Source organism: Musa acuminata, chromosome BXJ2-1, assembly GCF_036884655.1.
Source record: "Musa acuminata AAA Group cultivar baxijiao chromosome BXJ2-1, Cavendish_Baxijiao_AAA, whole genome shotgun sequence".
In the NCBI taxonomy this organism is placed as follows: Eukaryota; Viridiplantae; Streptophyta; class Magnoliopsida; order Zingiberales; family Musaceae; genus Musa; species Musa acuminata.
Window position 1 is genome coordinate 8,340,222 of NC_088338.1, and position 27,490 is coordinate 8,367,711.

The 27,490-nt window shown below is 44.6% G+C and overlaps 3 protein-coding genes and 1 pseudogene across 4 annotated transcripts; 2 read left to right on the plus strand and 2 right to left on the minus strand.

Moving 5' to 3' along the window:
- The first annotated feature begins 13,618 nt into the window (after positions 1 to 13,618).
- LOC103991904 (uncharacterized) lies at positions 13,619 to 18,172 on the plus strand. Its single transcript, XM_065093067.1, has 6 exons — positions 13,619 to 14,256; positions 14,333 to 14,544; positions 16,086 to 16,374; positions 16,458 to 16,543; positions 16,620 to 16,711; positions 17,442 to 18,172. The coding sequence occupies exons 1-6, from the start codon at positions 13,891 to 13,893 to the stop codon at positions 17,687 to 17,689; spliced, it is 1,293 nt and encodes a 430-aa protein (XP_064949139.1). The 5' UTR covers positions 13,619 to 13,890; the 3' UTR covers positions 17,690 to 18,172.
- Positions 18,173 to 18,724: 552 nt separating this feature from the next.
- On the minus strand, positions 18,725 to 20,495 carry LOC135598768 (putative glutamine amidotransferase GAT1_2.1). Its single transcript, XM_065093068.1, has 4 exons — positions 20,337 to 20,495; positions 19,499 to 20,235; positions 19,209 to 19,403; positions 18,725 to 19,106 (listed from the first exon to the last, which is right to left on the minus strand). The coding sequence occupies exons 1-4, from the start codon at positions 20,425 to 20,427 to the stop codon at positions 18,873 to 18,875; spliced, it is 1,257 nt and encodes a 418-aa protein (XP_064949140.1). The 5' UTR covers positions 20,428 to 20,495; the 3' UTR covers positions 18,725 to 18,872.
- A 1,027-nt stretch (positions 20,496 to 21,522) lies between these two features.
- On the minus strand, positions 21,523 to 27,108 carry LOC135598769 (uncharacterized). 2 transcript variants are annotated; one of them, XM_065093070.1, is made up of 4 exons: positions 26,940 to 27,108; positions 26,648 to 26,853; positions 22,050 to 22,349; positions 21,523 to 21,897 (listed from the first exon to the last, which is right to left on the minus strand). In XM_065093070.1, exons 1-3 carry the CDS (start codon positions 27,033 to 27,035, stop codon positions 22,052 to 22,054), a joined length of 600 nt encoding a protein of 199 aa, XP_064949142.1. In that variant the 5' UTR covers positions 27,036 to 27,108; the 3' UTR covers positions 21,523 to 21,897; positions 22,050 to 22,051. The 2 variants fall into 2 exon arrangements, with proteins under 2 accessions (XP_064949142.1, XP_064949141.1); XM_065093069.1 differs by lacking the exon at positions 21,523 to 21,897 and having other exon boundaries at positions 21,944 to 22,349.
- Positions 23,418 to 24,354, plus strand: LOC135598275 (L-lactate dehydrogenase-like; annotated as a pseudogene).
- Positions 27,109 to 27,490: the final 382 nt, after the last annotated feature.

Below are 27,490 nucleotides of genomic sequence, written 5' to 3' on the forward strand. Positions count from 1 at the left end.
TGGTGCGCAAAATCCGCGAAACTCAAAACTGCGTATAGAGTAGATTGTGTTACCTAGGGAGATCGTATATCCCTGTTTCCTTGCAGATCCTTAGGAGAGGGTGAAGGAGGTCAAGCGTCCTCCTCTCTAGTGGTGATCCACACAGCAGGGTTGCGACGACGCTCCTCAAAACTTCAGGCCTGCTCTGAGGTGGAGAGGGAGAGGAGAATAGGAAAGGCAAGCAAAGACTCTAGCCTATGAGGCTCTAAATCCCTCCTATTTATAGAGGTCCCCTGTCAAACCCTAATGGGTCCTCCCCTAGTGGGTATTGGATCTGCATCCAATAAGACAAGGGCTCCGTCGGATATCTCATATCCGAACCTCTACTCATCGCAATACCTACCATATGTGTGTGACCCTCTAGACCCAATATCGAGCTGGCCGTGAGTCATACCCGTCAGAACTTCTTCTAACTCAGTGAATTATTATCTCTGTAATAATTCACTTGACTCGTGGACTACGGATGTACTAGGCCACTACGTCGTAGTCCCCAGACGATACAGGGGTATCCAATCCATTGGACCTGTCTGTCCTCAGTTACCATGTACCTATAGTCCCTCATCCATCTAATATCCCAGAGACCGTATATCGAGCATGACTCAGTGAATTATTATCTCTGTAATAATTCACTTAACTCATCGACTATGGACGTACTAGGCCACTACGCCGTAGTCCCCAGACAATACAGGGGAATCCAATCCATTGGACCTATCTGTCCTCAGTTATCGTGTACCTATAGTCCCTCATCCATCTAATATCTCAGAGACCATATATCGAGCATGGTGCTGTCAGACCCATACGGTTTCTACTCGAGTCTCGCTCTAATCGGATTCTCCCGGACAACTCTTTCTCTCTCAACCCGAATGACCCTGGTCAGGGATTTGTCTGAGCAAGAAAAAATGGGATATTCCTCTCATGACGCCGAGAGTGGATGATCCTCTATCGACACTCAATAGCCCTCGTAAGGTCGACTACCACTCCCAATGACCAGTTGTACTAGATCTGGGATAACCAAACCTATAAGCCTGGTATCAAAGAGTGGAGCACTCATACAGGACATCCTTGGTGTCTCAAGTCTAAGGACCAGATATACCACTAGGACTACGGAATCGCTGTCTGACAATAAGGCATCATCAACCATCCAGCATTCCGTAAGCGGATCAATCAGTGAACTCATTCTCCAATGAGCACCTGTACTGTATCCCTAGTGTCCCTACACGAGCAGCTATGAGACCAGCTGCATCCATCAAATGGACGGGTATACAGCACACCAGTCTGTCCGGTTATCACGATGTCCCTCTCGAGTAACCTATGACCGAGATTATTTAGGATATGTGTTTAAAGGTGAATCGATCTCATTATCGTGATCTCATCACGATCCGATTCCCATTGCACAAATCCAAGGACATCACAATATATATATGCACATATGCAATAGTTATAAAGTGATATACGCCAAAATATAATAAGCAAAAAAGATTCTATATCAAGTCACACGTGCCATCACTCATGTGATTGGCTTGTTGGGCACCTATGACTAACACTTACAACGCCATACTCGGTCGGCCGACCCTCAACAAGGTCAGAACCGTCGTCTCGACCTACTACCAAAACATTAAGTTCCCGACTCACGCTGGGGTCGGATAAGTTACGGGAAGCCCCCGAGAGTCCAGGCGGTGCTACATGACCGTCGTTTCATTACACAAGAGGGCCAGGATCGAGCCACCACTGGAAGATCCGCGGGAAACAAAAAAACTGGCCCCTCATCCCGAGCCAAGGGGATCCACCGTTGATATGCCACTACAAGAAGCTCGGCCTGACCGGACGATCAAAGTTGGTTCGGAACTACCCGAACAGGAACGAGAGCAGCTCGTCGGTCTTCTGCGGGAAAATGCCGACATCTTCGCCTGGTCCCCATCTGACATGATGGGCGTCGATCCAGGGGTCGCACAGCACCACCTCAACATCCCACCTGACGCTCGCCCGGTGAAGCAAAAACCCAGGCGGCAGGCCCCTGACCGGCAACATGCCATACAAGAAGAGGTGGGCCGGCTTTTAGCGGCAGGCTTCATAGAAGAAGCCATATATCCTCAATGGCTATCCAATTTAGTTCTCGTGAAAAAACACAATGGAAGCTGGAGGATGTGCGTTGATTACACCAGTCTCAACAATGCGTGCCCGAAAGACTGCTACCCCCTCCCGAATATCGACCAGCTGGTCGATGCAACAGCCGGACACGCACGCCTCTCTTTTAATGGACGCCTATTCGGGATACAACCAGATCAGGATGGCGCCCGAAGATAGAGAGCATACGGACTTTCTCACCGATCAAGGGGTGTACTTCTATAAGGTCATGTCGTTCGGGTTGAAGAACGCCGGGGCCACATATCAGAGAACGGTGAATAAGATGTTCGCCCATCAGATCGGGAGGAACATGGAAGTTTACGTGGACGACATGATTGTGAAAAGCCAAGAGGCCGGAGCGCACATTACCGACCTGACCGAAGCGTTCGCCACGCTACGCAAGTTCGGTATGCGACTTAACCCCACAAAATGCGCCTTCGGCGTCACCTCCGGAAAATTCCTCGGGTTCATTATACACGAAAGAGGAATTGACGCCAACCCGGAGAAGGTTCAGGCAATCATCGAAATGCAGTCACCCCGGACGATCAAAGACCTGCAGCGACTTAACGGAAGGCTTGTCGCCATGTCCTGGTTCCTCGCCCGATCGGGCGATCGCTGCCTCCCCTTCTTCAGGGCGCTCAAAAACCCGAAAAACTTTCAGTGGACGACAAAGTGCGAGGAAGCTTTCAAAAAAATAAAGCAGCACCTGACCAGCCTCCCCCGACTCGCCTCTGTTTCTCCCGGGGAAAAGCTAGGCCTATACCTAACGGCCTCCCCACATGCAGTCAGTTCCGTCCTGATCAAAGAAAGCTCCGGCGAACAACTTCCGATCTACTACGTCAGCCATGTCCTGAACGGACCCAAGGAGCGCTACCCGCCAATAGAGAAACTTGCGCTCGCCCTGGTGTTGTCAGCTCGGAAGTTGCACCCCTACTTCCAGGCCAACCCGGTGGAGGTCATCACCGACCAACCTCTTCGGCAGGTCTTATCTAAATTTGATGTTGCAGGGCGGCTCCTCAAATGGGCGGTGGAGCTCGGCAAACATGAGATAAGATACGTGCCCAGGACCGCTATCAAGGCTCAAGCGGTAGCCGACTTCATCGTGGAGTTAACGCAGATGGCAGACGGGGAACTCGAGCAACCTCCCGAAGCCTGGATTCTTCACGTGGATGGCTCGGCCAACTCGAAGGGTGCCGGCGCAGGGCTGGTTCTGCTCGCCCCCGACGGACGCTCGTTTGAGCGCTCCCTCTGCTTCGGGTTTAAAGCCACTAACAACGAAGCGGAATACGAGGCGCTCCTAGCAGGACTAAGGTTGGCCCTCGAGATGCAGGTGCCTACTATACGCGTCCTCACCGACTCTCAGCTTGTGTCCGAGTAGCTCAGCGGTGGATACGAGGCTCGGGAACCAACCATGGCGAAATACCTGACACGGGTAAGGGACATGACTGCCAAGTTCCTTTATTTTACGTTGTCTAATGTTCCGAGGGAGGAGAACGAGCGAGCCGATGTGCTAGCTAAGCTGGCGTCGAAGCCGACCCACGAAGCATGGCCGGAGGTCGAGGAGCTTCCTGCCCGCGCCATTGAAGTAGCGGCTACGGCCCCCAGCAGTGCGCCAATCACATGGGTACAAGAGCTGTTACGCTTCAAGCGGGATGAGACCCTTCCCCACGACGAAGTCGCGGCCCGGCGCCTACGTCGTACACACGCGTGGTACACTGAGGAGAGTGGGCGTCTTTATAGGCGATCCGTCACCTACCCCCTCCTACGATGCTTGGAGCCCGACGAGGCCCAGACGGTCCTGGCCGAGATCCACGAGGGAGTCTGCGGAGAACACATCGGCGGGCGAACCTTGGCACACAAAATAATCCGCCAAGGTTATTACTGGCCGACCATGTGCCGGGACGTGAAAGCTTACGCGTAGCTGTGCGGTTCGTGCCAAGAACACGCCCGCGCACCCCGACAGCCCGCGATCCCGCTCAGCCCCATCGCGTGCGCGTAGCTGTTCGCACAGTGGGGGTTGGACCTCCTCGGACCTTTCCCACTGGCTTCGGGGCAGCGGAAGTACATCATCGTGGGAGTGGATTATTTAAAATGGAGAAGTTCATGTGGAGAAACCTAGTGACTCGGTTCGGGTTGCCCAAAACCATTATTACGGATAACGGACCTCAGTTCGCCGGTAGGAGGTTCCGGGAGTTCTGTGCCAATCATGGCATCCAGCTAAGGTTCAGCTCGGTGGCCCACCCTCAAACGAATGGGCTGGTAGAGGTAACCAATCGGTCCATCTTGGACGGACTCAAAAGAAGGGTGTCCGCAGCCCGATTGGCCTGGACCGACGAACTCCCTAGCGTCCTATGGTCACTGCGCACCACTCCTAAGACCGTGACTAGAGAGTTCCCGTACAGTCTGCGTTCGGAACCGAAGCTGTTTTGCCACCCGAGGTGGCTATTCCCACCCTTCGGACGAGGAGCTATGACGAGGAAGTCTCGAACGAGGGACTTCGGGCCAGCCTCGACGTGCTCGAGGAGCGACGCGCCGACGCACACCTGAATGCCCTCTCTTACAAGAGAGCCGTCGCAAGGGTATACAACAGAAAGGTACAACCCCGACCGATTAAGTTAGGCGACCTGGTCCTGCGAAAGACCGAGGTCAGCGACCCGACCCGAGCCAGGGGGAAGCTAGCCCCCAAATGGGAAGGATCTTATCGGGTCGTCGAGGTAATCCGACCGGGCACATACCGACTCGCGAGATTGGACGGTTCTTCCCTGCCAAGAACTTGGAACGTTAAGAACCTTAAGAAATTCTTTGTTTAAAGCAAAGGAAGTCGTACAGCCATAAGGAATTTGTTTAGGGAGTTTGCCGACTAGAGAAGTAAGGAGCCAAATGCGTGGAAAAATGCCTTTTTCATTCATTTCAAAAAACAAGCTTACAGGACCTGACCCCCACTTACAAAATCAGGCGGAACGCCTTAGAAAACAAAAATACAAAACCCCTTTTTCACGAGGCGTCCAGTCAGTCGTCAAAAGGGACCTCCTCGGGCATGTCTACCCTTTGATCCTCGGGGTAAGGAGTGAAGGGATCCTCCTCTACCTCGAGGCCGGGGTGACGAACGCGGAAACGGGACGTGACAATCCGGTATCCATACTCAAAGGATACCCGCCCCGTCCGCGTTAGCCCAAGCTTGAACCCCTCGGACTTCTTATACGCCTCGAGGAGCTCCTTGTCCTTGACGGGTCGAAGGCGGGCCTCCTCCGCCAATGCTTCCGAAGTCGCTCTCGCTTCGGCCTTCGCCCCCTCCAGCTTCTTGTTGAGGGCGCTTGCCTCCGACTTCAACAGGCGGAGCTCGGCCCGCTCCAACCTTATTGTTTTTTGGAGCTCCTCGTTTGCTTTTTTCGAGGCCTCGAGCTCCGACCCGAGGCGAGTCGCCTCCGCCTCAGACTCCGCCGCACACCTCTCGGCGGTTGCCACAGCCTCCGGACCAACCCGGCACGGACCTCCTCGACCTGGCGGTGGAGCTCGGCATTACGATTGATAAGGCCCCCGATGATCCGGCCGGCGTCACGCACCCTGTCCATCAGGGCCGTCGCATAATGAAGGATCTGCGGAAGGGAAGGATGGGTTAAAAAGGGGTGGCGTCAGACGAACAAACCTAACTAAAGCAAGAGGGGAAGTACTTACCCAGATCAAAAATTGGGCGGACTTATTAAGCAACGCGTTCGAGGGCAGGACGTATAAATCTCGAGCCATGTCGGGATGAAGCGCGCCACGAAGGAACGTTGCGGAGGTGTCTCCTCCGGCCCACACCCTGTCCCCTCGGGACAAACCGCCCCAGCGGGCGACCAGGGGGTCGTTGGGCCTCCCGGGTGGAACCTCCCCTACCAGCCGCATTAGGAACGACTCCCCGTCCCCGGCTCGTAGTCAGCACAAGTCACGTACGGAGGTCGACCGCAGATCCTTCCCAGCCGCACGCCGGCTAGGCCCAGCCTTGCCCGGACGGGGGCCCTCCTCAGCCCCCTTTGAAGGCGCCGCCTTCGCCTTCTTCCGAGGGCGCCCGGCCTCGACCTCCAGTGGGGCATCCTTCGTGCCGGGCTACGAGTCGGTCGGCGACGCTGGAGGAGGGGCTTGCGGCGTGTCGTTCCCGAGGAGTGACCGGAGGTTCACCATTTCTACAAAAGATGAGAAAAGCGTCAGCACCAAGGATAAACGACGCAAATACCCGAACCCAACGTCGACTAGCGTACCCAGAGGCATCGGGCTGAGACCCGCCTCGACCAGCTACTCCTCGGTCATGTTCCGGAGGGCCTGGGACCTGGGGAGAATCTCCCTGAGCCTCCCCAGGTCGAGGCGCTCCGCTTCGCCCAAACACGGGGTGGTGTTGGCGATCGCCCTCGCGGACCAACGAACTCCGAAACCCCAGTCCTGTGCGCGGCTGACGTAAAAAAAACCTCCCCTTCCATCCTTTATTATTAGAAGGGGCCCCTCCGACTCGGAAGCCCTTCCGAGCAGATAAAAAGTAACCCCCCGAACCCTTGGAGAGGCGATAACAGGAAAGAAAAAGGTTGAGGGTGGGGGCGATATTGGCGTAGTGGTATTCCCCCAAGAATACCACCAAGTAACGCCAAGAGTTCGACGCCACTTGAGATGGCGAAATCCGCCAGAAAGACAAGCAGGACACGATGAGGGGGTGAAGGGGGAAGCGCAAACCCGCCTCCAGGGCATCTAGGGTTAAGGCAAAACCCTTCAGGACCGGGTCGTACGCCTGTCGTCCCAGTTCAAGCGCGCCAAGAACATAGTCCCCCGGGATTCCGTAACGCTCCCGAAGTCCCACCAGTGATGACTCACTCATAGAGGAGTCCTGGTCATGTGGCCACATCAAGACCTCAAGGGCCCGCGCCGCCTCCCCATCAGATGATTCAACGAGGGGTGGAGGAGGATTTCCCTCCCTAACTCCGGGGGAATGTATAGAAGAGGAGGAGGGAGAGGATGCCATCCTCACTGACCTTAACTAGGGGTGCTACGGGAAAGGAGAGTGACGCTGGAGGCGAGGAGGACGACCGGAAGAAAGACGGCAAGAACGGAAGGGGGAGACACAGCAGCGAAAGATAGAGGTAAAATCGGGCGTCCGCTATTTAAATGAGATATCCCGCCAGAACCGGTGCCCCTTCGCCTCCCGAGGGTGGGCGGCAGCCCACCTGCGCGCGTGCGTAACCGTCACACCGCATCGAAAAACACCCAAAGGCGCTCTGCCTTAATGAAAGCCTGACGTGGCAACCCCGCCGAAGCGGCAGCATCCGGACGCCTCGATCTCGACGCCTGAAGACGTGCGGCGGAAGCAACCAACTCCTCCTCAGGAAAGAAATTAAATGCGGTAGCTTTTTGATCCTCGCGGCCACCAAATTTGAAGGGAGCGTCACCACACCCGCGCGGCCAGCCCGCCTGCGTCGTGCTCCTCGGCTGCATGTTCCCCGAGACACACCTGCGCGGTCTGCCCGCCTGCGTCGTGCTCCTCGGCTGCATGTTCCCCGAGACCACGCCTGCGCGGACTGCCCGCCTGCATTGTGCTCCTCGGCTGCATGTTCCCTGAGACACACCTGCGCGGTCTGCCCGCCTGCGTCATGCTCCTCGGATGCATGTTCCCCGAGACCACGCCTGCGCGGTCTGCCCGCCTGCGTCGTGCTCCTCGCTGCATGTTCCCTGAGACACACCTACGCGGTCTGCCTGCTTGCGTCGTGCTCCTCGGTTGCATGTTCCCCGAGACCATGCCTGCGCGGACTGCCCGCCTGCGTCGTGCTCCTCGGCTCCATGCCTCCCGGGATACACCTGCGCGGCCAGCCCGCCTGCGTCGTGCTCCTCGGCTCCATGACCCCCGAGTCCAACTCCGCTCGGCCGGCCCACCTGCGTCGTACCCCTCGGATCCGCGTGGCCAGCCCACCAGAAGCCAGAAGCCATGCATCAGACCCCCTACATGCAAAAACCGACGCATAGCTCCTTTCGGGGGGGGGGGGGGGTGGGGTATATGATAGAGATAAAAACAGATTTGACGTAACACACCGGATTTGACGTAATACACCACGACGTCAGCCACCCCTGGACGGCACACTGCCCCAGGGGGCGAGCCTTAACACCAACATAATGTGCTCCCTTACTCACCGTACCCAGACGACCTCATCATCTGACCCCGCCCGACCGGCCGAGGCAAGGGAAGGCGTCGACTGAGGCTCACCATACCCTGCGGCAGCTCGACCTTCCACACAACGCCCACGACGACGACAGGCGCCAGGAGGTACGGCCCTGCCTCGGCAGGGTGGCACATCAGGTAACATCGAACTCACCTATAAATACTCACGGGCTCCAAACGAACAGAGGAGGAAGAGAGACAACACAAAAACACCCTCAAACCCCCTTACAACCTTCTACTGACTTGATCGTCGGAGGGGTCGGGCCGAACCGCCGACCCGACCTGTGTGCAGGTACTCGACTGAAGCCGATCCAACCCAGCGTTGCGGAACTTTCCAGCCAGACCCCCGCAATCGGCCACCCCAAGATCCCGAGAAGAGTCACGCCTGATCCCAGCCATTCGGACCCCTGAACCAACCGCGTTGATCCCGAGGTCACGGCTAAAAAAGGTACTTACCATAACAGTATCAGTCCTCCATAAGTGATTTTAAGTGAACATTAAATATGTCAATATTTCACCCAAAGGTGAAATATAGATGATATCAATAGTTCATCATATTTTGGAAACTCAAAGCATTAATATTATATTATTATAGTGGTACTTCATTTATTGTATTTTTGTAAATGTCCCTATACTTTCTGAAATAAATGGCTTGAGCATATGCAAATTGTATTGAGTGAGTGAGACCTTGATCGGATTAATTGAACAGAACACAAATTATTGAAATCAATTTAAATTTTCTGATAAGTCATTAGTTGATACCTATGATAGTATTTGAGAAATTCAAGATTATATCCTCAAAATAAATGATAAAGCTGTAAGCTCAAGACTCATAATATTTTGAGTACTACTCAAGGAGTAGATAACACTAAAATAAGGATGAAGCATAAGTCCATTATAATTACTATATAAACTCATAAAAGAATATCTTCACAATAAAGTGTTACTTTTGTACAAATAAAGTTACGTAAAGAAGAAATATACTATAAGATTTGATTTGAAATGAAAATGGTATACATATAACCTTTTTTTTATATGGTTCAAATAAAATATTACAGATATTATTGATGAATTAATTTGATGCTTTAACATATGTTACCAATAATAGATATTTATTAAAATAAAAAAAATGAAGAGAGATAAAATCAAAAGAGAATGAGATATTTATCAATGTAGGGAATCATCTTAAAGTGAAAGCGATATTAGTTTGTATTTATCGCTTATGTCTAAAGACGATTCAATTTGATAAATCTTGAAAATTCTTGTGTTCTTATAATTATGAGAATTTGTGTTCGTTACCTATAATTATTAGAATATTATTTTCCTTTTTGGAGGTTGTAAACTTATTATGATTCAATAAAATTAACCTTTGAATTCTGTATGATAGTTTGTACATAATTAATATGAATCATAAGTTTATAATGATCCTACAATTAAATATTGAAATGAAATGTAGTTTTATAAACTCCTTGAGGTTATGTTTATCACTCTATGCTTTCGTCTCGTTAAAAAGACATTTTATCACCATATAAATAATCCGTTAAGATATGATTATATATATCTAATTCATGTAAAGTCTATGACCGTTTACACTCTTAAAGTATATATAAATGAAGTTGATAGACAATTAGATAGAAAAGTCAAGATTATCATATCTGACAAGGGTGATAAATTTTATGGTATTTATGATAAACCCAATTATAATTCTTTTGCTAGATTCTTGGAAAAATAAGATATATGATTTACCAAATATGTTATAGCAGAATATGGTTGCTGAAAGGTATCATCGTACCTTATAGATATGATTATGAGCAATGATAAGTTATTCTTTTGTATTTAAATCATTGTGAGAAGAAGCTCCAAGGACAATTATTGATATCTTGAATGATATTCCTAGTAAGTAAATTACATGACTTCTTTTAAGTTATGAAATGATAGGAAACCTAACTTAAGATATTTACATATTTAAGATTGTCCTATGGAGATAAGGATCTTCAACTCATATAAAAGAAAATTAAATTTAATAATTATTTTTGCATATTTTATTATCTATTCAGAAAAGTTTAAAGGGGTACATATCTTATTGCTCTAATCATAGTACGAGGACAATTAAATCTGGTAATGTAAGATTCCTATAAAATAGCAAATCAATGGAGTGAAAATCTCAAAATTTAATTTTGATATAAAGGAGATATAAATTGATACTCATTTATTATTCGAGAGATTGTTGTTACTCAAATCATTAAATGATTTGTTAAAAGTGAACAACAAAATAACATTACTAAACTCCCATATTACATTGATATCATTATTAATGGTCTTGTAGAACAATCATAATTGACAACTTTGAGAATATCTGAAAGGGGAAGGAATCATGTCATTTATGATTATTATGTTGCATATCTACAAGAATTATATTATGATATAGGAATCAGAATGGTTCCCTTATTTTTGTCATATGTCATGAAAAGTAATGATTCTGAAAAGTAATATGATGTAATAAAAAAAAGAGTTAAAATCAATAACCAGAATAGTGTCTGATAAATTTATCGAATTGTCTAATAATTGTAAAAGAGTCTATTATATAAATGTGACTCAACTCAAAGGACAATGTCGAACGATATAATGGTCAGGCTTGTGATTAAAAGTTTTACTCATAAAGAATGTATCGATTATAACGAGATTTTTAATGAACTCGTTAAGAATTATCATGATATTAGTGACTCATTATGAGTTTGAGTTATATCATAATGATATGAAAATATTTTTTTTTAAAGATCTAGCTTTATATGGGTTACTATTTACAAAGAAAATAAAAAAAATATAAAGTTTGATATGCAAATTCAAGAATCCATTTATGACCTTAAACAAGTTTTAAGATAATGATATATAAAGGTTTTTAATATCATTATTTTCATATTTAAGATAAATACTATTAATCAGTATTTATTTCAGTGGGAGCAAGTTTATTATATTGGTCTTATATAAGGATAATATTTTGTCTTACTAATAGTGATCTTGATTTATTATACTAAATCAAGAAATTTGTCACTAAGAGTTTTAATATAGTTGATATGAATAAGACATCTTATATTATTAACATTGAGTAATTCAAGGATAGACCTGAATGATTATAAAGATTGTCTTAGAAAGGATATATCAACCGAGTCTTGAAAAGATTTAATGTCCAGTTTTGTTCAGTAACTCATAAAAGCAAAATTCTAGTCAATAATAAATGCTTGAAAATGACTTGAAAAGAATTAGATAAAGAAGATATTCTTTGTATATGCGCAGTTGGAAGTCTATGCTAAAGCTTGTGTTAGAAAAGATATCAGTTTTTTACAGTTAAAATATTGGGTATATATTGGAGTTATCCAGAAGTAAAAACACTAAAGGACTACAGAGAAAATATATCCGGAAGGGACAGAGGATTATATGCTCACATGTATGAAATTATATTAGCTTGAAATAATGATATTTTTCAAATGCTAATTGTATAAATTACCTCGATAATAGGAAGTCCACCTTAGAGTTAATATCTATATCAATTAGAGGGGTAATTTATTATTATTAATAATAGAAGTTGATTTTGTGGTATGCTTTGAGGCCACTAATCAAATTTTTGGACTACAAAATTTTTATCTCAGACTTGGTGTAGTTAGACTCAATTACCAAGTCGTTGAAGATATTTTATGACATTGCAGTAGTTTTCTTCTCTAAGAATGACAAGTACTATTGCATCTATATGCATTATGATATAAAGTACTTTATGGTTAGATAATATGAGTCCAAAAACATCCAATGTCAATTAATTACTTGAGTTCCACTATATTGATTGCTGATCCATTCACTTAGGACTTACGATCTAAAGTATTTTGAAAGAACATATTCTTATGATTGGGTTTGTGAGCAACCCATAAAGGATATGGTGATTCATGTTTGAGTGGATACTATAATTGACATTCTTGATTATATACTTAAAGTTATTTGTTTCTACTATCCTGTTCACAATTATGTATGTACATATTATGGTTGAATGTGATGACAGGATTGTCTTGACAAGACAAATTATATGGGTCATTTTGGACTGCATTAAGAAAGACTGACAATATTATAGTACATAGAAGGAAGTGTGACACTAATAGCATACAACCGCTATGACTCATATTATTAGTTAGACTTAATGTAGCATTATTATAATTATTGAACTTATTGGCCTATTTTAAAATTTGCGCACGTGTATATAGTTTTTTTCTAAAATTTCAGAATCCAATTGAGTCAAATTATTTTTAAATAAATTTTATTTATTTATTTTTGATTTTTAAGTCTTTTGTATCTTATCAATTATTGGGTCAAGTGAGAGAATATTAGATTATATGGTCCTATTTAATTAGGTAAGATATATTATAGATATGATTGGATTCTGATTATGGTTATTGGTCAATAGAAAAAAAATTCAATTAAAGTAGGATTCCTTATGAGATAACCTTGATGGGAGGAACTCTCCTAATAACTTATCCTAGACCCTCTGGTCTCGTCTATAAATAGACTGGACCTCTAGGGGTTAAGTGTGTATTTGATAGACAGGACCTCTAAGGGTCATGTACATATCTGAGTATAACAATTAAGAGATTAAAATTTTTCTCTCAATCTTCCTCTTTCCTCCCTTGATCGATCAATTTAGGTGGTTATGTGAAAATAGAAAGAGAGGAGAAGGATTTAGTTCTCTTTGGATGGGACGCTCGTGATTAAATAAAGTTTATTTTTTTAAATAATAAAAAATATGTATCGTAATATATATATTAGATCTAATAAAAATTGATTTCAATATTGACATAAATTTTTTTCGCATTACAGATGTCATGAATATAGATTTTATGCTTACACTGCTGCCTTCGTGACGCGCTACTCGTGTGGGTCGTCTCCTCCACAGGATGGGCGATCCATCCAGTAGCTTCCCCGTTTTATCTGACGCTGACACGTTTCTTTTCATCCACGTGGTGTTTCCTCGTCCGTCGTCATCCTCCCGTGCTGTCCCATCACGCGCATTCCCCAACTGCTCACATGTCTCAGAGGATCATCATATAAAAAGAATACCGCGTCCTGCCCCTAACCTCGCTTGTCCTACCCATGTTAGCCGCTGCGGCCCATTTTCTACCTTCTTGTTGATTGGAAACATGTGGTGAGGGCCACAATGCTCCCTCCAATTATAGATGGGTGCCTTGCGGAGAAACGTTGGAGTGGCAGTCAAAGAAATACTCGCTTTAATTCCTTTCTTTTAATTCTCTTTCCCTTCGCCTGTTCTTTCGTTTTCTTTCGGTCTCCTCTGCGTCACTCGAATTCCTTTCCATCAAGGGCACTCTCTTCACCTATTTACGATCTCGTTTCTCTCTTGCATCTTTCGTTTTGGATACGATTGTGCTTTCCTTTGGATTCTTTTGGGTTGATTGCATCCAGAGACCCCCCCGTTTTTCATCCCTCTGGATTGGGAATTTAGGATTCTTGGGCCGGGAAGTAGGGCTCCTCCTTGTAGTTATTGGAGTTTGGTGGAAATGTTGGGGAGTAGCGTGCAGTTGGGACGCGGGCATGGGGAGGATCGCGTCTGCTACGCCGATAAGGCACGGTGGAGCCGCCACAGCCACCAACGGCACTACCAGCAGAGTCCATGGAGGTCTTCAAGCACCTCCGCCGCCGGAACTTACCCCGCCCCTTCCTTTGCTTCTGGGAGCTCCGCAGAGGCTGTTGTGTCGGTCTCCGGCACCCGTGAGCAGGAGAACCGAGCAGGAACAGAGGAAGATTGTCCGAAGACCGGGATCGCGTCCGTTTCATCTTGGGGTCCTTCTGTTGCGCATTCTTGTAACTTGAAACGATTCTTGGAGTCCATAACTCCGTCCGTCCCGGCGTTGTACCCTTCCAAGGTTTAGAAAGTTTCCTCCTTTTGGTTGTTGTCGCTTTGGGATTCTTGGAGATTGACTGACTTTGATTGGCTTGCAGATGGAGAAGAGGGGATGGAGGGCTTCTGACCAGGAGTGCCGGCCGTACTTTGCGCTGGCGGATCTCTGGGTCTCGTTCACGGAGTGGAGCGCGTATGGTGCTGGCGTTCCGCTGGTTCTGAGCGGAGCGGGCAGCGTGATCCAGTACTACGTGCCTTACTTGTCTGGAATCCAGTTATATGGTGAATCGAACAGGCCCTTTTCTGATTCTAGGTATTAGTGTTTGCCGGATGCTTTCTTTCTAATATATCTCGGTCCACAGAATTTGACATGAACAACTAATTTGTTTCTTTGTATGTTTTCTTACTACAGCTTTTGTTTGCCACCCTAAAGTTCTGAATGTTCCTTGATGCATTGCTTCCTTGATACGTCTACGATGGCTATCGTGTCGTAATGTTCTTAGCTTATAAAAACTCCGTTTACTTTTCTCGGTGGTATATTTTGCCTTGTTTGTATCATCTGTCATAAAAGCGTAGGATTTGTTGAACATAAATGGTTTCAATAAGAACCAATTGTCAGTTTATCTTTGCTTACCTCTATCTCAATGGTTCCGAATAATAATTTCTTTGGAGCGGTTTAGCATCAAACCCCCTATATTGTCTTACATTCCTAAAGTAATTTCAATAATGAGTGATACCATTTCAGCAAATGCAACCTCAAAAGCAACTCAAAATTGGTTATTTTTAGTATTTTCCTAATAAAAATTATTGGTTTTGTTTACTGTTCGACATGTAGCATCGTAATAATAACTAGGTCACTGTGCATTTATTTGGTCTGTTTAAATTGCTTTTTTTCCTAAAATGCAGAAGACACTTTTCTAGTATTATCTTTTAACTACTTAAGCTCTAAAATTCTATTTGGAGAGCTTGGGAAAATGTTCAGATTGGGGAGCCAGCCTTGCGGGGAGTCAAGTGTGTGTGCCATGAAAATGAAAAGCAGTGTATTTGAAGCTGATCAGTCTCTTGATGCTCATAGCAGGGCCTTGTTGAATATGATCTACAGGACTCAGCATGGACTGTGTTTTATGTGATTTACATTCTTTTTTTATGAATCAAATTTAGCTTTTTTACTTGTGATTTGATCCATTTATTTTGAGAACTATGTGGGATAGATTGCATATATGTTTTGTGGATTAATTTTTATTTTGTATTTGGTGTCTTGACCATGAGGGTGGGCCTTGGTACAACGGTAAGATTGCTCCTTTGTGATCTGGGAGATCAGGATTTAAGTCATGGAAATAATCTCTTTAAATATTTAAACGAAAGATTGCATATATTGATCCTCTCTAGATCCCGCATTGGCGAGAGCTTCATGTACATGCTCTCAGAACTATAAAAAATTTCTTGCAGTTAAGGGTGGAAAGAGTTAAATGAAAATGATGTGGCATTTTCTGCATCAGTCAAATAATCTAACTTGAGGTATAAATTGAAACCTTTGTTGGTGGAGAAAAATAGACTTCCCAACTACTCGTAGTCTTAAAATTTTGGTCCTGATCACTCCAAGTTTTCAACTATCAGTCAATTTTCTTTGTTCAGGTAGCTTTCTACGTATTCTGTTTTTCTAGCCGCAACTTTGTTGTCTTTTTAATGGATCATCAGGGAAGCAACATGTAAAGTTTTGTCATTTGATATGTATATTGGATGAGATACACTATTCACTTTTCACTTTTGATTGCAGTGTATGCTTGATCTTTTGGTACTTTTATCTAGCAGTTGAGGTATATTAACATGTTACTTTCGTTATCCATCTAACAGGGGACACGGTGAGGAAAGTGATGGTGACTGTTCCCAGGATTCTAGTAGTGAAGGATGTAGTGACTATGAACACGAAAAGGGCCTTGGGTGTTCAACAGAATGGAACTCAAATCATGTCACTGGAACCTTGAATCTTAGGATTGATAAATTATGTTTGAGAGAGAAACATGGGCATCAGCAAAAGGGATCTTCAAGTGGTGATGGAGATTTTGGACATTTTCGAGGTCACTTGCTCTTTGAGTTTCTTGAACAGGATCCACCATTCATTCGTGAACCTTTATCTGATAAGGTGTTTACATCTTGTTTACACAAGTAAAACAAATTCGATTTTCTGGTCTTGTTTGTGATGTTTATTTAAGTATGTTCCTTCAGATTTCAGATCTTGCACGGTGTTTCCCTGCATTGAAGTCCCTTCGAAGTTGTGATCTTTTGCCATCCAGTTGGATATCAGTTGCATGGTGAGATTCAGATCGACTGAAAAACATTGTATTTAAAAAATAAATATTGATTTTGTGTAGCTTGCTTGTGTTTAAGGTATCCTATATATCGAATTCCTAATGGCCCTACATTGAAGGATCTGGATGCTTGCTTTTTGACCTTTCATTCTCTTTCCACACTGATGAAAGGTAAATATCATCTTTTGCACTGTCTTTTATTCCTCTCCTTACTAGATGGACATGTACAATACATTATGCTTGAGATAAATATGGTCTAATCAAAATTAGGTTTGTTCTGGCTTGATGATTTTGTCCTAAATTGATTGATGTGCAATGCTGCTACTTGGCATTGTTGTTTTGACCTTTAGAAGTTGTAAGACAAACTCGATGACTGAAAAATTATTAAGCGTAAATTTTGTTGACTTCACCTCTTTGCACAATTTATCAATTGAACAAGCTTAATTCTTAGATTAGCTATTCATCTACCTATAATAAATGGCTAGCTAGTGATAATTTGCATCTAAGTGAAGCCTCATTCAGTCTATGCCCAAGCTTAATTCAAGGTTAAATGTTTAACTTGTTTCAGGGTTGTTGGACATGGGCTCAAGCTCAAATTTATTATTCTTTGGACTGATCCATTGATGATGGATTTGTAGAATCAATCTAAGCTATATTTTGATTAAAACTGATGAAATCCACTGAAGAAGATTTGTTGTAGATGGTAACTTATTTTAAAATTGATGTAGTTTGATTCTGTCAACTATAATGAGCTGTGTTTGAGTGATGAACCATTTTTCATGCTAAAAATAGATGCTTTTAAAGTTTTGCTTGTGACCTCAGACCTGAGAGTACACTACTTTGCTGTTTTATAATATTAATCTTGTTTACTTATTCCTTGTGCTTACTGGTTTTATTGCAGATGATGGTGGTGCCTCCGGCCCTTCAATTTCAATTTTACAAGGGGTTAATGGTGTTCCTATGGTCTCCCTTCCTGTTTTCGGACTTGCATCTTACAAGTGTCGGGGTTCCATATGGACTCCTAATGGTGGCACCGAGATGCAACTTGTGAATTCCCTGATGCAAGCTGCCGACGATTGGGTACGACTCCAAAATATTAATCACCCAGATTACCGGTTCTTCACTTCGCACGGCACATTCAGGAGATAGAACTACTATCACCCTGGTTTCATTTGTGCTCAAATTGGATCATGGGCAATAAGTCGGGATGCACATTAGCAGTGGCCTTCGATCTACTGTGTTGTGGAGCAAGTAATGACAAAAAATAAAAAAGCAAGTGTGAAAGCACAAAAGCGGGGTAATAGGAGGCAAAATCCTGTGAGAAGAAAAAGAAGGATCAGAGAAGGTATAATTTGTGAAGAGGAACCAAAAGATGATCAGACCGAGAAAAAAGGTAGCCCATGAAGGAGATAATTTCTCATCCATATAACCTGGTGGATGATGATGGTGTATGTTTTGGTGTGTTTTGTTGGAATGGTTACCTGAAAGGACATTTTATTGTTCACATGTCCAGATTGGTCCGTAACATAAGCTTACTTTCTGGGCATGTCTGACAATGATACCTTCGCGATGCCCACCAAAATCAAACTGTTGTGTTTTAGCATAATGAGCACTTCTAATAGGTTGATGACAGGATCTGTGTATCTGCTCGTGTTCTGTTGTCGGTACGTTTTGTTCTCTTCAAAGCTGGTCTCCCCGTTCCTTGAAAGATCGCATGCTTTTGTTTGAGAGACCACATAAATGTCTGAGTGTCTCGTGCAAAAATAATTATTATTTGAGATTATTATCTGTAATCCTTTTAGGTTATTTTTATATTATTCTTTTATGAATAGATATATATGTTCTTAATTTATAATTATGTTTTATTTTTTATTTTTTATTTATAATTTTTTTCTTGATTTTCTTTCTTCTTCTTTTAATCATCGCAGGTGATGTAAAATGATGGAAAAAAAATAAATTAAATTAAAGATAAAAATTGAAGAGATGAGAAATAATTTTTATAATAATTTAATATTTTTAAAGTTATTTAGATGTTGTAATAGCACATAACACAACATCTTTCAGATTAGTTATTATATTATTAACACATTAAAGAATTATGAATATTATAAAGGGCTCCTCATTATTTATTTTTTTGCGGGGGGGAGAGCCTTCATTTGAAAGAAGAAGAAGAAGAAGACACCATACTGTTTACACCCTTCTATAATAATGATGTAATCTTGAAATGTGTTCTTTGTCTATCCCATGTGTTTCCATCAGGAGACAAATTTTATCTGAGGGAGACGGAAAATAAGATCGGTGGCGGAGACCCAATTCGGCGTGTTAACAACCTTCAAGCGGCCTTGATCTTCCTCTCCAACACATCGGAGCAGATCTGCCCCATCATGTGGTAGAAGGAGAGCAATTCCGACAGCTGCTCCACCGACATCTTCCGCATCACGTTCCTCGCCACCATCTCCCTCCCCTCGTTCATCTTAAGCTTCTGCAAGTAGGACGAGGCGTTCCTCACCGTCGCGCCCATCTGCTTCAGCCTCTGCTCCTGCTGAATGCTCAACGCCGTGTTCGACTAATGGCAAAAGAGAAGAACCAAAGGTCAGACGATCCAAAACACCGCCTGTTACGGTCGACGCTCGTCCTCCTCCTGACGGATGATGAGCGGTAAAAGTACCTCAAGGAACTCGGCTCCGGCTTCGAGATCCTGCTCCTCCGAGGGTGGCATGTCGAGCCTCGCGTCGTACAAGTTCTTGGCAATCGAGAAGCTTCTCACGATGGTCTTCCTTTTCTTCTCCAGTTCCTGATCCATCTTGGGTGCGCGATTCAGATTCACCTTCCTCCGGTACGCGATCACCGCCTTCACAAATTCCTACACGATCCCAAGCCCATGCCATTATGTTGAGACGAACACGAAGACTTGATCTCGATCGAGATGATGTTGCATGCGCGTAGCTATGGATGTACCTGGTAAGCCCTGGGACATCCTGGGTAATCGAATTCGTCGGATTCAGAGCGCCTCATTCGTTCGGGGTGGAACTGCAAACCCATGATGAACTTGCCCTCTTCCGGGTTGTACGCGTCGGGGTCGTAGAACCCTTCCACCAATCCGTCCCCGGCGAAGGCCATGGGGACGAACCGCTCCGCCAATCTCTTCACCCCCTGATGGTGATAGCTGTTGACCTCCAGCTCCATCTTGTCCTCGTCCAGCGACTCCCGGAACCAGGAGTGCAGCGGCGTGTTCTCCACCACCCGCGCCGCGTGCCGGTGTCCGTCGTAGTCGGCGTAGTTCATGTGGACGGTGGCGGTGCTGCCCCCGCCGTCGTCCTTCTTGGAGAGCTCCCTCTCGACGTCCTGGTACAGGGTGCCGCCGCAGGCGACGTTGAGGATCTGGGAGCCGCGGCAGATGCCGAGGTAGGGGATGTTGCGCTCGAGGCAGAGCTTGGCGAGCCGGAGCTCAATGGAGTCCTTCTCGCGGTCGATGGCGGTGTCGCTGGTGTGGAGGTTGCGGATCTCGTCCAGCTCCTCGGGCGACAGCCCCGAGATGTCGGTCTCGTAGTGGGAAGGGTCGATGTCCTCCCCTTCGCACAGCAGCACGCCGTGGATCGGCTCGAAGCTATCGAGCAACATATGGACGCCGGCCACGCGGGGGACGATCACCGGCACCGCCCCGTACCCGACTATGAGATCGAGGTGGTATTCCCCTGATTGCATGCACGCGTGTAACAACAACAACACATCAAGAAGAAGGATCACAAGAAGATGCGGGAGGGGAGAGGTGGGATCGTTGGTAAGGGTTGCGCACCGACGAAGTCGACGAACTTGTTCTTGCGGACGCAGCGGCGGGAGACGATGAGGACGCGGGGAAGGACGGTGGAGAGGTCAGGGGAGCCCATGTCCGTTCTTCTCGCTTCCTCGATTGCTTGGTGTTACCGGGGCGTGCATCAGCCTCTTTATAATGACATGTTTATGAGGCAAACGTGGCCCTCAAAAGATCTCAATGCTTAAGCTATTTCTAATTTTAGTGTTCCTCCTTATCCCCAATAATATAATATTTATTTTCCGTTTTGATGCATGCACGAGAGAAACAGCGAGGCCCCGCCGCGTCACGCATCGATGTCGGGAGGACGGCGATCGATCCATGGGTTTGGTTTAGGTCACTGATGAAGTGTCGATGACGATGATGATGACGACGCCGACGAGATTGGAACGCAGTCAAAGCTGCCAACAGCTCGATCGATTATTTTTAGAGAGAGAGAGAGCGAACGGAGTGGATCGGATCGGGTTGGTGGAACGCCACGTGGTGAGTGGTTATCCGGCGAAGTCAGAGCTGCCAACAGCAAGCTGACGTGCCACAATAAGCTCGCGAAGCACCTCTTCGCCTTCCTCGCTCGCGTCGGTGGTTGGTCGCATCCGTGAAGCAGGTGTCTGATTTGGCCACGGGGATTGCGATGGAAGACGACGCACGAGAGAGGAAGATGAAGGAAAGGTTTCCAGCAGTGTAATTAATACTTTGATTATTTGTAGGAAAATCCTTAATTACTGTATGGTAAATCTAATTCCTTAATTTTAATATTTTTTGATAGACTAGTATAATATTTATGTTTTTTTGTACTCCAAATAGATAAACTTACATGCAAACCAAAGGACTAAATCAAAATCTTGGTTTGATGGAAAACGAATCAACGTGAGGCACAAGATATCAAAGAAACATTAGTGGAAGGACGGAAAACAGGTGAACTGTCAGCATGCAATAAATAATGCAGGATGGACGGGGATGCATTTTTGGTCTCCTTAGGAAACAAAAAAATGTGCAGCGCATGGGGTATTGCTAAGTTCGCATGACACTCAGAAAATAGTGCACATTAGAGCTGTCACAGTACAAAAGTTGATTAAGTTCCATGTACCACTGAAAGAGATATGGAGACATGAGGACATGTAGGTTCCTGTATTCCAGTGATCAGTTGTATGGATAGAAATGAAGCAAGAGATACGTCATAATCTTACTAGCTATTTGCTGCATACAAACAAGAAACAAGGCATTAAGTTTTGGAGCTACAACAAGTTGAGTTCAAACCTGATGAGAGGCAAAAGAAGCATGCAAGCATTCGCAGTGAATTGTTGGTGTGCTCGTGAGCTGACAGTGACATCTCTGTCCAGAACTTGACGAACTTGAAATACATCGAAGACAAGCCTGCTTCTATCGTTATCCATAAAGTATACAACTAAATCATTATCTCACAAGATGAGTTGCTCGTGGAGGATACCGTGACGAGTCACGTTATTGGACTTGGACTTTCAGCATAGTACCTCAGCCCCCACGCAAGTCTTGGCGCTTATGTCAGAGATGGCTGGTACTATATGACCTGCAAAACTTTCATAGAAACTATTGAGAACCTTTAGAAGACAAACTGAAGTGTTAAACCCCTTCTCTTACTCTTATCCCAAATCCAACAAACTATGGTTCCTTAGAAGACAAGGATATACGAAGACAGAATTACACAATGAGAGACGAAACCTTCAACCATTTGTGTTTCCAAGCCCTCTCTTCTCAGGACCAAATTCTGCCATCCCCACACCGCCTTCGTTTTGGTGCTTCACCCATCCGCCCATGTCAGCCTTGGAGTAGCTCCAATAGTAAAGAAGTGAGGATATCATCGAAAGCAGCACGAAGGTAGCTCCTGCTGCGAAAACCCCCTTACGGAGCGCTGTGCAGGACGACAAGTCCTTCTTGGCAAAGTAACCCACATACTTAGTATGGTATGCATTCCTTGCAGATCCTGCCAACAGGCAAACTTCGGCCACCAGAAAACTTATCCTGAGGGTCAACAGAATTTAATACAGAAGCTAATAATGTGAGCCATGATACACCTATATAAGTAAAACTTAATCAACATAACAGGATATGATACTTAAATCATGAAATCACGATTTCTTCAAACAGAACATGTCTCACATGTACAATCAATGCCATGAACTATGAGGTGTGCTCATACTCATTGCATCCTTCAATTGCAGCTCATGCTACATGTACAGTAGAGATACTCATTTCAAATCATGAAGCAATTAATTTGCTCCAACTGATGATTAATACAAAAACAATATATACTGGCACACCATGACATCTGCATGATGTAGTGCACCCAAACCTTTCGAGTTGGAACATCAGAGTCTCTTTTTATTCTAATACACTTGACCCTCGTTTTGTCCATCTACACATTGATGACGTTTGAGAATCTGGATAGCTAGTCTTTTTGAGATAACATTTATTCACTTCTACTCCACATGTAAATATGCCAAAATACTATTGGACTAAACTGGAACCATATCTATACCGTTGTATTTAAAAATTATGTGATGTAATCGATATATACAAGCTAGGTTGAAGTCGAGTCAATATAGATTGACTAAGCTCTAACATGTGAATTGCTTAACCTTGAGAAGATGCGATAAAGAATAATTAACTAAAATACTCAAGACCCATATAGTTTTTGGCAAACCTAACCCGATGCGTTGGATCAAACTATCTATTGCCTCATGATGGGCTTGCAAGTGATTAAGGATATATGAAAACAAGATTCGTGTATACTTTGTGTACAACAAAAAATTATGATATGTTGGTTGGAATGATCAATACAACAATCTCACATGGTAGCTCTAGAATGCAAAAGAAATTTAGGGCTAACTACAGATTGCCCCATGTAATTAGCTACCTTTAGCGTCTCGGTCCTTATACTTTAAAAAGTTGCATTGACAACCCTGTAGTTACGAAAATGAAACGATTAGGTTTATTTACCTTAACAACGTCAGTTTTTATCGACGAAAACATGAAAATAAAGGGTAAAAAAGTAATTTTAAGTTCGATGGTGGACGATGTCGATAGCGAATGGCAACGTCGCTAGCATCGGTGGTGGCAAACGGCAGCGTCATTGGCGTCAGTGGTGGCGGATCCCTTCCCCTCCCCCCTCATCCCCGGCATCAAGCGATCACTGCCCTCCGTCTCTTCGATCGCTTCCTCATCGCTACCCCCTCTGCCTTCCCCCTCATCCTCCCCTTCTCCTTCTCCCCCCTCACCCCCGACGTCGAGCACGTCCGCCACCTTTCCTGCTACCATCCTATTCATAGCTTCATCCTAAGAAGATAAAGAAGGTGTCATCTCTCTCGGAGCTCAGCTTCACTGATGACATACACAAGACCCTATTTTGCCCCATCTGGCAGGCGATGTCGTTGTCTCTCACTCAACGTCAAACATCCGTGATCGATGTTGAGTATGTGGGCATGGCCATTGCCTAGACGATCTTGGCGAACGAGCTGGTGCTTGTGGATGCCAAACCCGACAAGCTACAGGGGGGATGCTGGACCTACAGCACACCACGGCCTTTCTCCCGCGCACATGGATCCTAGCATCTCTGGACTACACAGTGACGGCAAAACTTGGACATCTACATCAACACGGTCGGCAACTAAACCTGCTGCAACACAATTTGGCGCTATTCAAGGAGATCGTGTCGCCGCTGGCGAGGTACTCGTCGGGGAAGCTGCTGCTAGTGGTGTCAAATCTGATGGTGTTGATATATATCGCATGGAAGTTGTCGAGGCTTTCGCCGAACAGGGTGATCAGGTCGGGGACCAACCTCAACTCCTCGCGTTTCAAGTTCTTGCTCATCGATCATCCGGAAGTCAACGCTTAAGATGTCAAAGTAGGCGAAGAACTCATTGAAGCGGTGGTTGGTGGAGAACTTCAACAGGACGCGGGGAGTGCTGAGGTCGACGACAAAGTGGTGGCTCATGTCGATGAAGAAGTTGGAGAGGAGGGTAGGTGACTTTTTATCGGCGAAACTGAGCTCCGAGAGAGATGACACCTTCTTCATCTTCTCAGGCCGAAGCTATGAACAGGATGGTAGCAGGAAAGGTGGCGAACGTGCACGATGCCAAGGGCAAGGTGGAGAAGAAGGGGAGGACGAGGGGGGAGGCAGAGGGGTAGCAACGAGGAAGTGGTCGAGGAAGCGGAGGGTGGCGACTGCTCGACGTTGGGGACGAGGAGGGGGTGGAGGGGGAGGGGTCCGCCACCACCAACGCCAGCAACGCCATCGTCCGTCACCATCCTGCCATCAACACCGTCCATCATCAAACTTAAAATTACTTGTTTACCCTTTATTTTTATATTTTCGTCGATAAAAACTGACGTTGTTAGGGTAAATGGACGAAATCGTTTCACTTTCATAACTACAAGGATGCTAATGCAACTTTTTAAAGTATAGGGACCGGAATGTTAAAGACAGCTAACTACAGGGGGCAATCTGTAGTTATCCCAGAAAATTAAGATATTGGTTGCGATTAATACAACAATATCACATGGTAGTTTTTAAATATGGAAGAGCATGAATCAGATTGCCTTGACTTCAAGAACCCAAACTAGACAGAAACTTATTATATAAAAAGCTCCAAAGTCACACGAGCAAGTGACTACAGGAAAAAAAATCATACAGAAACCAAACCAAAGACATCCCATTCAAATTATGAGCATACAACATAATATTTGTAGGCATAAAATTTAATAAATTGGTGCCGTCAAGGAGTGTTTTATAAATGATTGCATACAATTTAACTCATGTCTGTTCTGGCAGCTTCTTAGCCCCAAATTAAAGTCGAACAGAAAGTTGTATAATTTCTTAGGTTTGGTTTCTCTTTTGACAGGATTAAAAAAAATGGAAAATGTAACCAAATGCACAGGTTTGATTTTATTTTGATTTACAATTTCTGTGAGGTTGCATGGACACATCTATTCGTGACCAAAAGACATCCATCCATGTCTAATTAAATGTAGTAAACACCATCGACAAATTTCGCAAACGTGTGTATATACCACTTGTCAATTGATAGTTGTGATTAGAGAAGTTTATCTATGATTACCTCAAAGCAGTAAAATTTTAATGGGGCTTGCAAGACATACATGTAACACCTTTCTTGTTATAGTAACAACACAAAATGTTCTGATTTACTCTATGAAGCTAAAAATATAAATCATTATATCAAGGGAAACATACAGAAAATGATATCTAGTAAAATGCCCATAAACTAACACAAAAGCTTGATATTGCAATCAAGGATGCAAAGAAAGATTTTTTTTTCCCATCTTCCACTTAATACGATGTTTTTTATACATATATCTTATATACTAACTAGATGTATTTTACACTATCTCACAAATTTATTTTGTTTGGCTATCTAATTAAGGAATAATAAACTTAAATGTGCCAACTGATTCACTACAATATTATGTAACAGCTATCTGATACCAAACTCAGTTATTAGAATTTGATATTGGATATGTATATCATTGGATGTAGTTGTGGGATTCTGCTTACAAATCCTACATAAATCACTTGATTTTGATTGAAGATACTACCAACAGAACCATTAATTGCTGCTGCTTGACTTTCAAGGAAGCTATTATAACCTGGGCATTGTTTGTTTGTGGAGTGAACATGAGCTACTAAATAAGATCCCATATAACCCCATTAACTAAAATAATAAAACCATGCCCAAGCAGCGCTAGTTTGTTGCGTCTGCATACAATCATCGAAGTGGGGACTAATTACATATTACCCTCTGTAATTAATTATCTTTAGCATCCCGGTCCTTATACTTTCAAAAGTTATTTTGAAATCTTTATACTTACGAAAGTAAAACATTTAACTCCGTTGCTCCAAAAATTTTATTTACTTTTTAACCCTGTGAAATTATTTTTATAACCCTATATAGGGATCTCAATGTTTCACTTTCGTAAATATAGGGATCCCAATATAATTTTTAAAAGATATAAAGATTGGGATGCTAAAGATAACTAATTACAGGGGCTAATATGTAATTAGCACTCGAAGTGAAGGTTTCTGCACACCATGTGTTTGTGAGTTGGTTCTTCGGCTTTTTTCTTCTTTAAAACTATTACCAAACCATTAGAGAAATCACAAGGCACCTTCTTCTTCTTCAACTTCGATTACCTTAGCGAGTAGAATAATTCTACTGTCAGATGTGAAAAATTTTATCTCCAGAGCAACAGCCACAAAAAGGTAAAATTTTATGCTATAGAGAGAAGGGGGAGGGATGACCCACCAGGAGACGACGAACGAGGCGATGGCACAGGTCCTTGGGCCACCGGCGGAGAGGCCCCGACCGAAGCAGAGGCATCGGGTAGCGGCGCTCACCACCGCCTGGCTCAGCAACAGGAGGCCGAACGCGGACAGGCCGTAAGCCGTGGACGCGTCCGAGTCGTACGCGCAGAACGTCCGCTCGTCGTACTCGTCCGGCACCACCTTGCCCTTCGTCATCACCACCCCGCCTCAGATACCAGGAGGAACTAGAAACAGAAACAGAACTAGGAGCAAGAGAAGTAGAAGCAGCGTACGGTACTCCGGCGCATCTCGGCGCCGATGGCGAGGACAAAGGCGAGGATGTGGAGGAAAGCGACGACGACAACCACTATGACCGATATCCCCGCCATGCCCGCCGCTGCCACCACCACAGTTAGACAGATCGCCAGAAAAAAGAGGGCCTTTCCTTTGGCTTTACCTTTAGCCTTCTCCTTCCTCTTTAATAATGGCACGATTCCGTCCGATTAACCCTAACATTCCATTAACTTTTTTCCTATTACAAGAATGGTAAATTCCATTTACTAGTAAACAAAATAAAGAAGGGAATCCCAGGCAAATGTGGATGGATAAGAGCAGCGGGAGCGATCGTTGTCGTCCTCCTGTAACATCGCTCATCGGCCTCAGTTCAGTGGACTGAAGTGACCAGTAAAGTAAACGTCGAAGGTAAAGAAGGGAAAAGAAGGACCCAACCCACGACAGCTGTCCTAAATTACAGCAATTTAATCTAATTTAATAATACTCTGGAAAACATTTTTTATGAGCTTAAGGAATATTTTTAAGGTTTATATTATAAAGAGTATATTTA

Bases quoted from the DNA above. Each gene is read 5' to 3' on its own strand.
- LOC103991904 (XM_065093067.1), top strand. From the start codon at position 13,891: ATGTTGGGGAGTAGCGTGCAGTTGGGACGCGGGCATGGGGAGGATCGC. The intron at 14,257-14,332 runs GTTTAGAAAGTT...ATTGGCTTGCAG, and splicing joins CGGCGTTGTACCCTTCCAAG to ATGGAGAAGAGGGGATGGAG. The intron at 16,544-16,619 runs GTGAGATTCAGA...CTTGTGTTTAAG, and splicing joins AGTTGGATATCAGTTGCATG to GTATCCTATATATCGAATTC.
- LOC135598768 (XM_065093068.1), bottom strand. From the start codon at position 20,427: ATGGGCTCCCCTGACCTCTCCACCGTCCTTCCCCGCGTCCTCATCGTC. The intron at 20,236-20,336 runs GTGCGCAACCCT...GCATGCAATCAG, and splicing joins CAAGTTCGTCGACTTCGTCG to GGGAATACCACCTCGATCTC. The intron at 19,107-19,208 runs GTACTTTTACCG...TTTTGCCATTAG, and splicing joins CCGGAGCCGAGTTCCTTGAG to TCGAACACGGCGTTGAGCAT.
- LOC135598769 (XM_065093070.1), bottom strand. From the start codon at position 27,035: ATGGCGGGGATATCGGTCATAGTGGTTGTCGTCGTCGCTTTCCTCCAC. The intron at 26,854-26,939 runs GTACGCTGCTTC...GTGATGACGAAG, and splicing joins CCGAGATGCGCCGGAGTACC to GGCAAGGTGGTGCCGGACGA. The intron at 22,350-26,647 runs GTGGGTCATCCC...GTTGACCCTCAG, and splicing joins GCCTCGTTCGTCGTCTCCTG to GATAAGTTTTCTGGTGGCCG.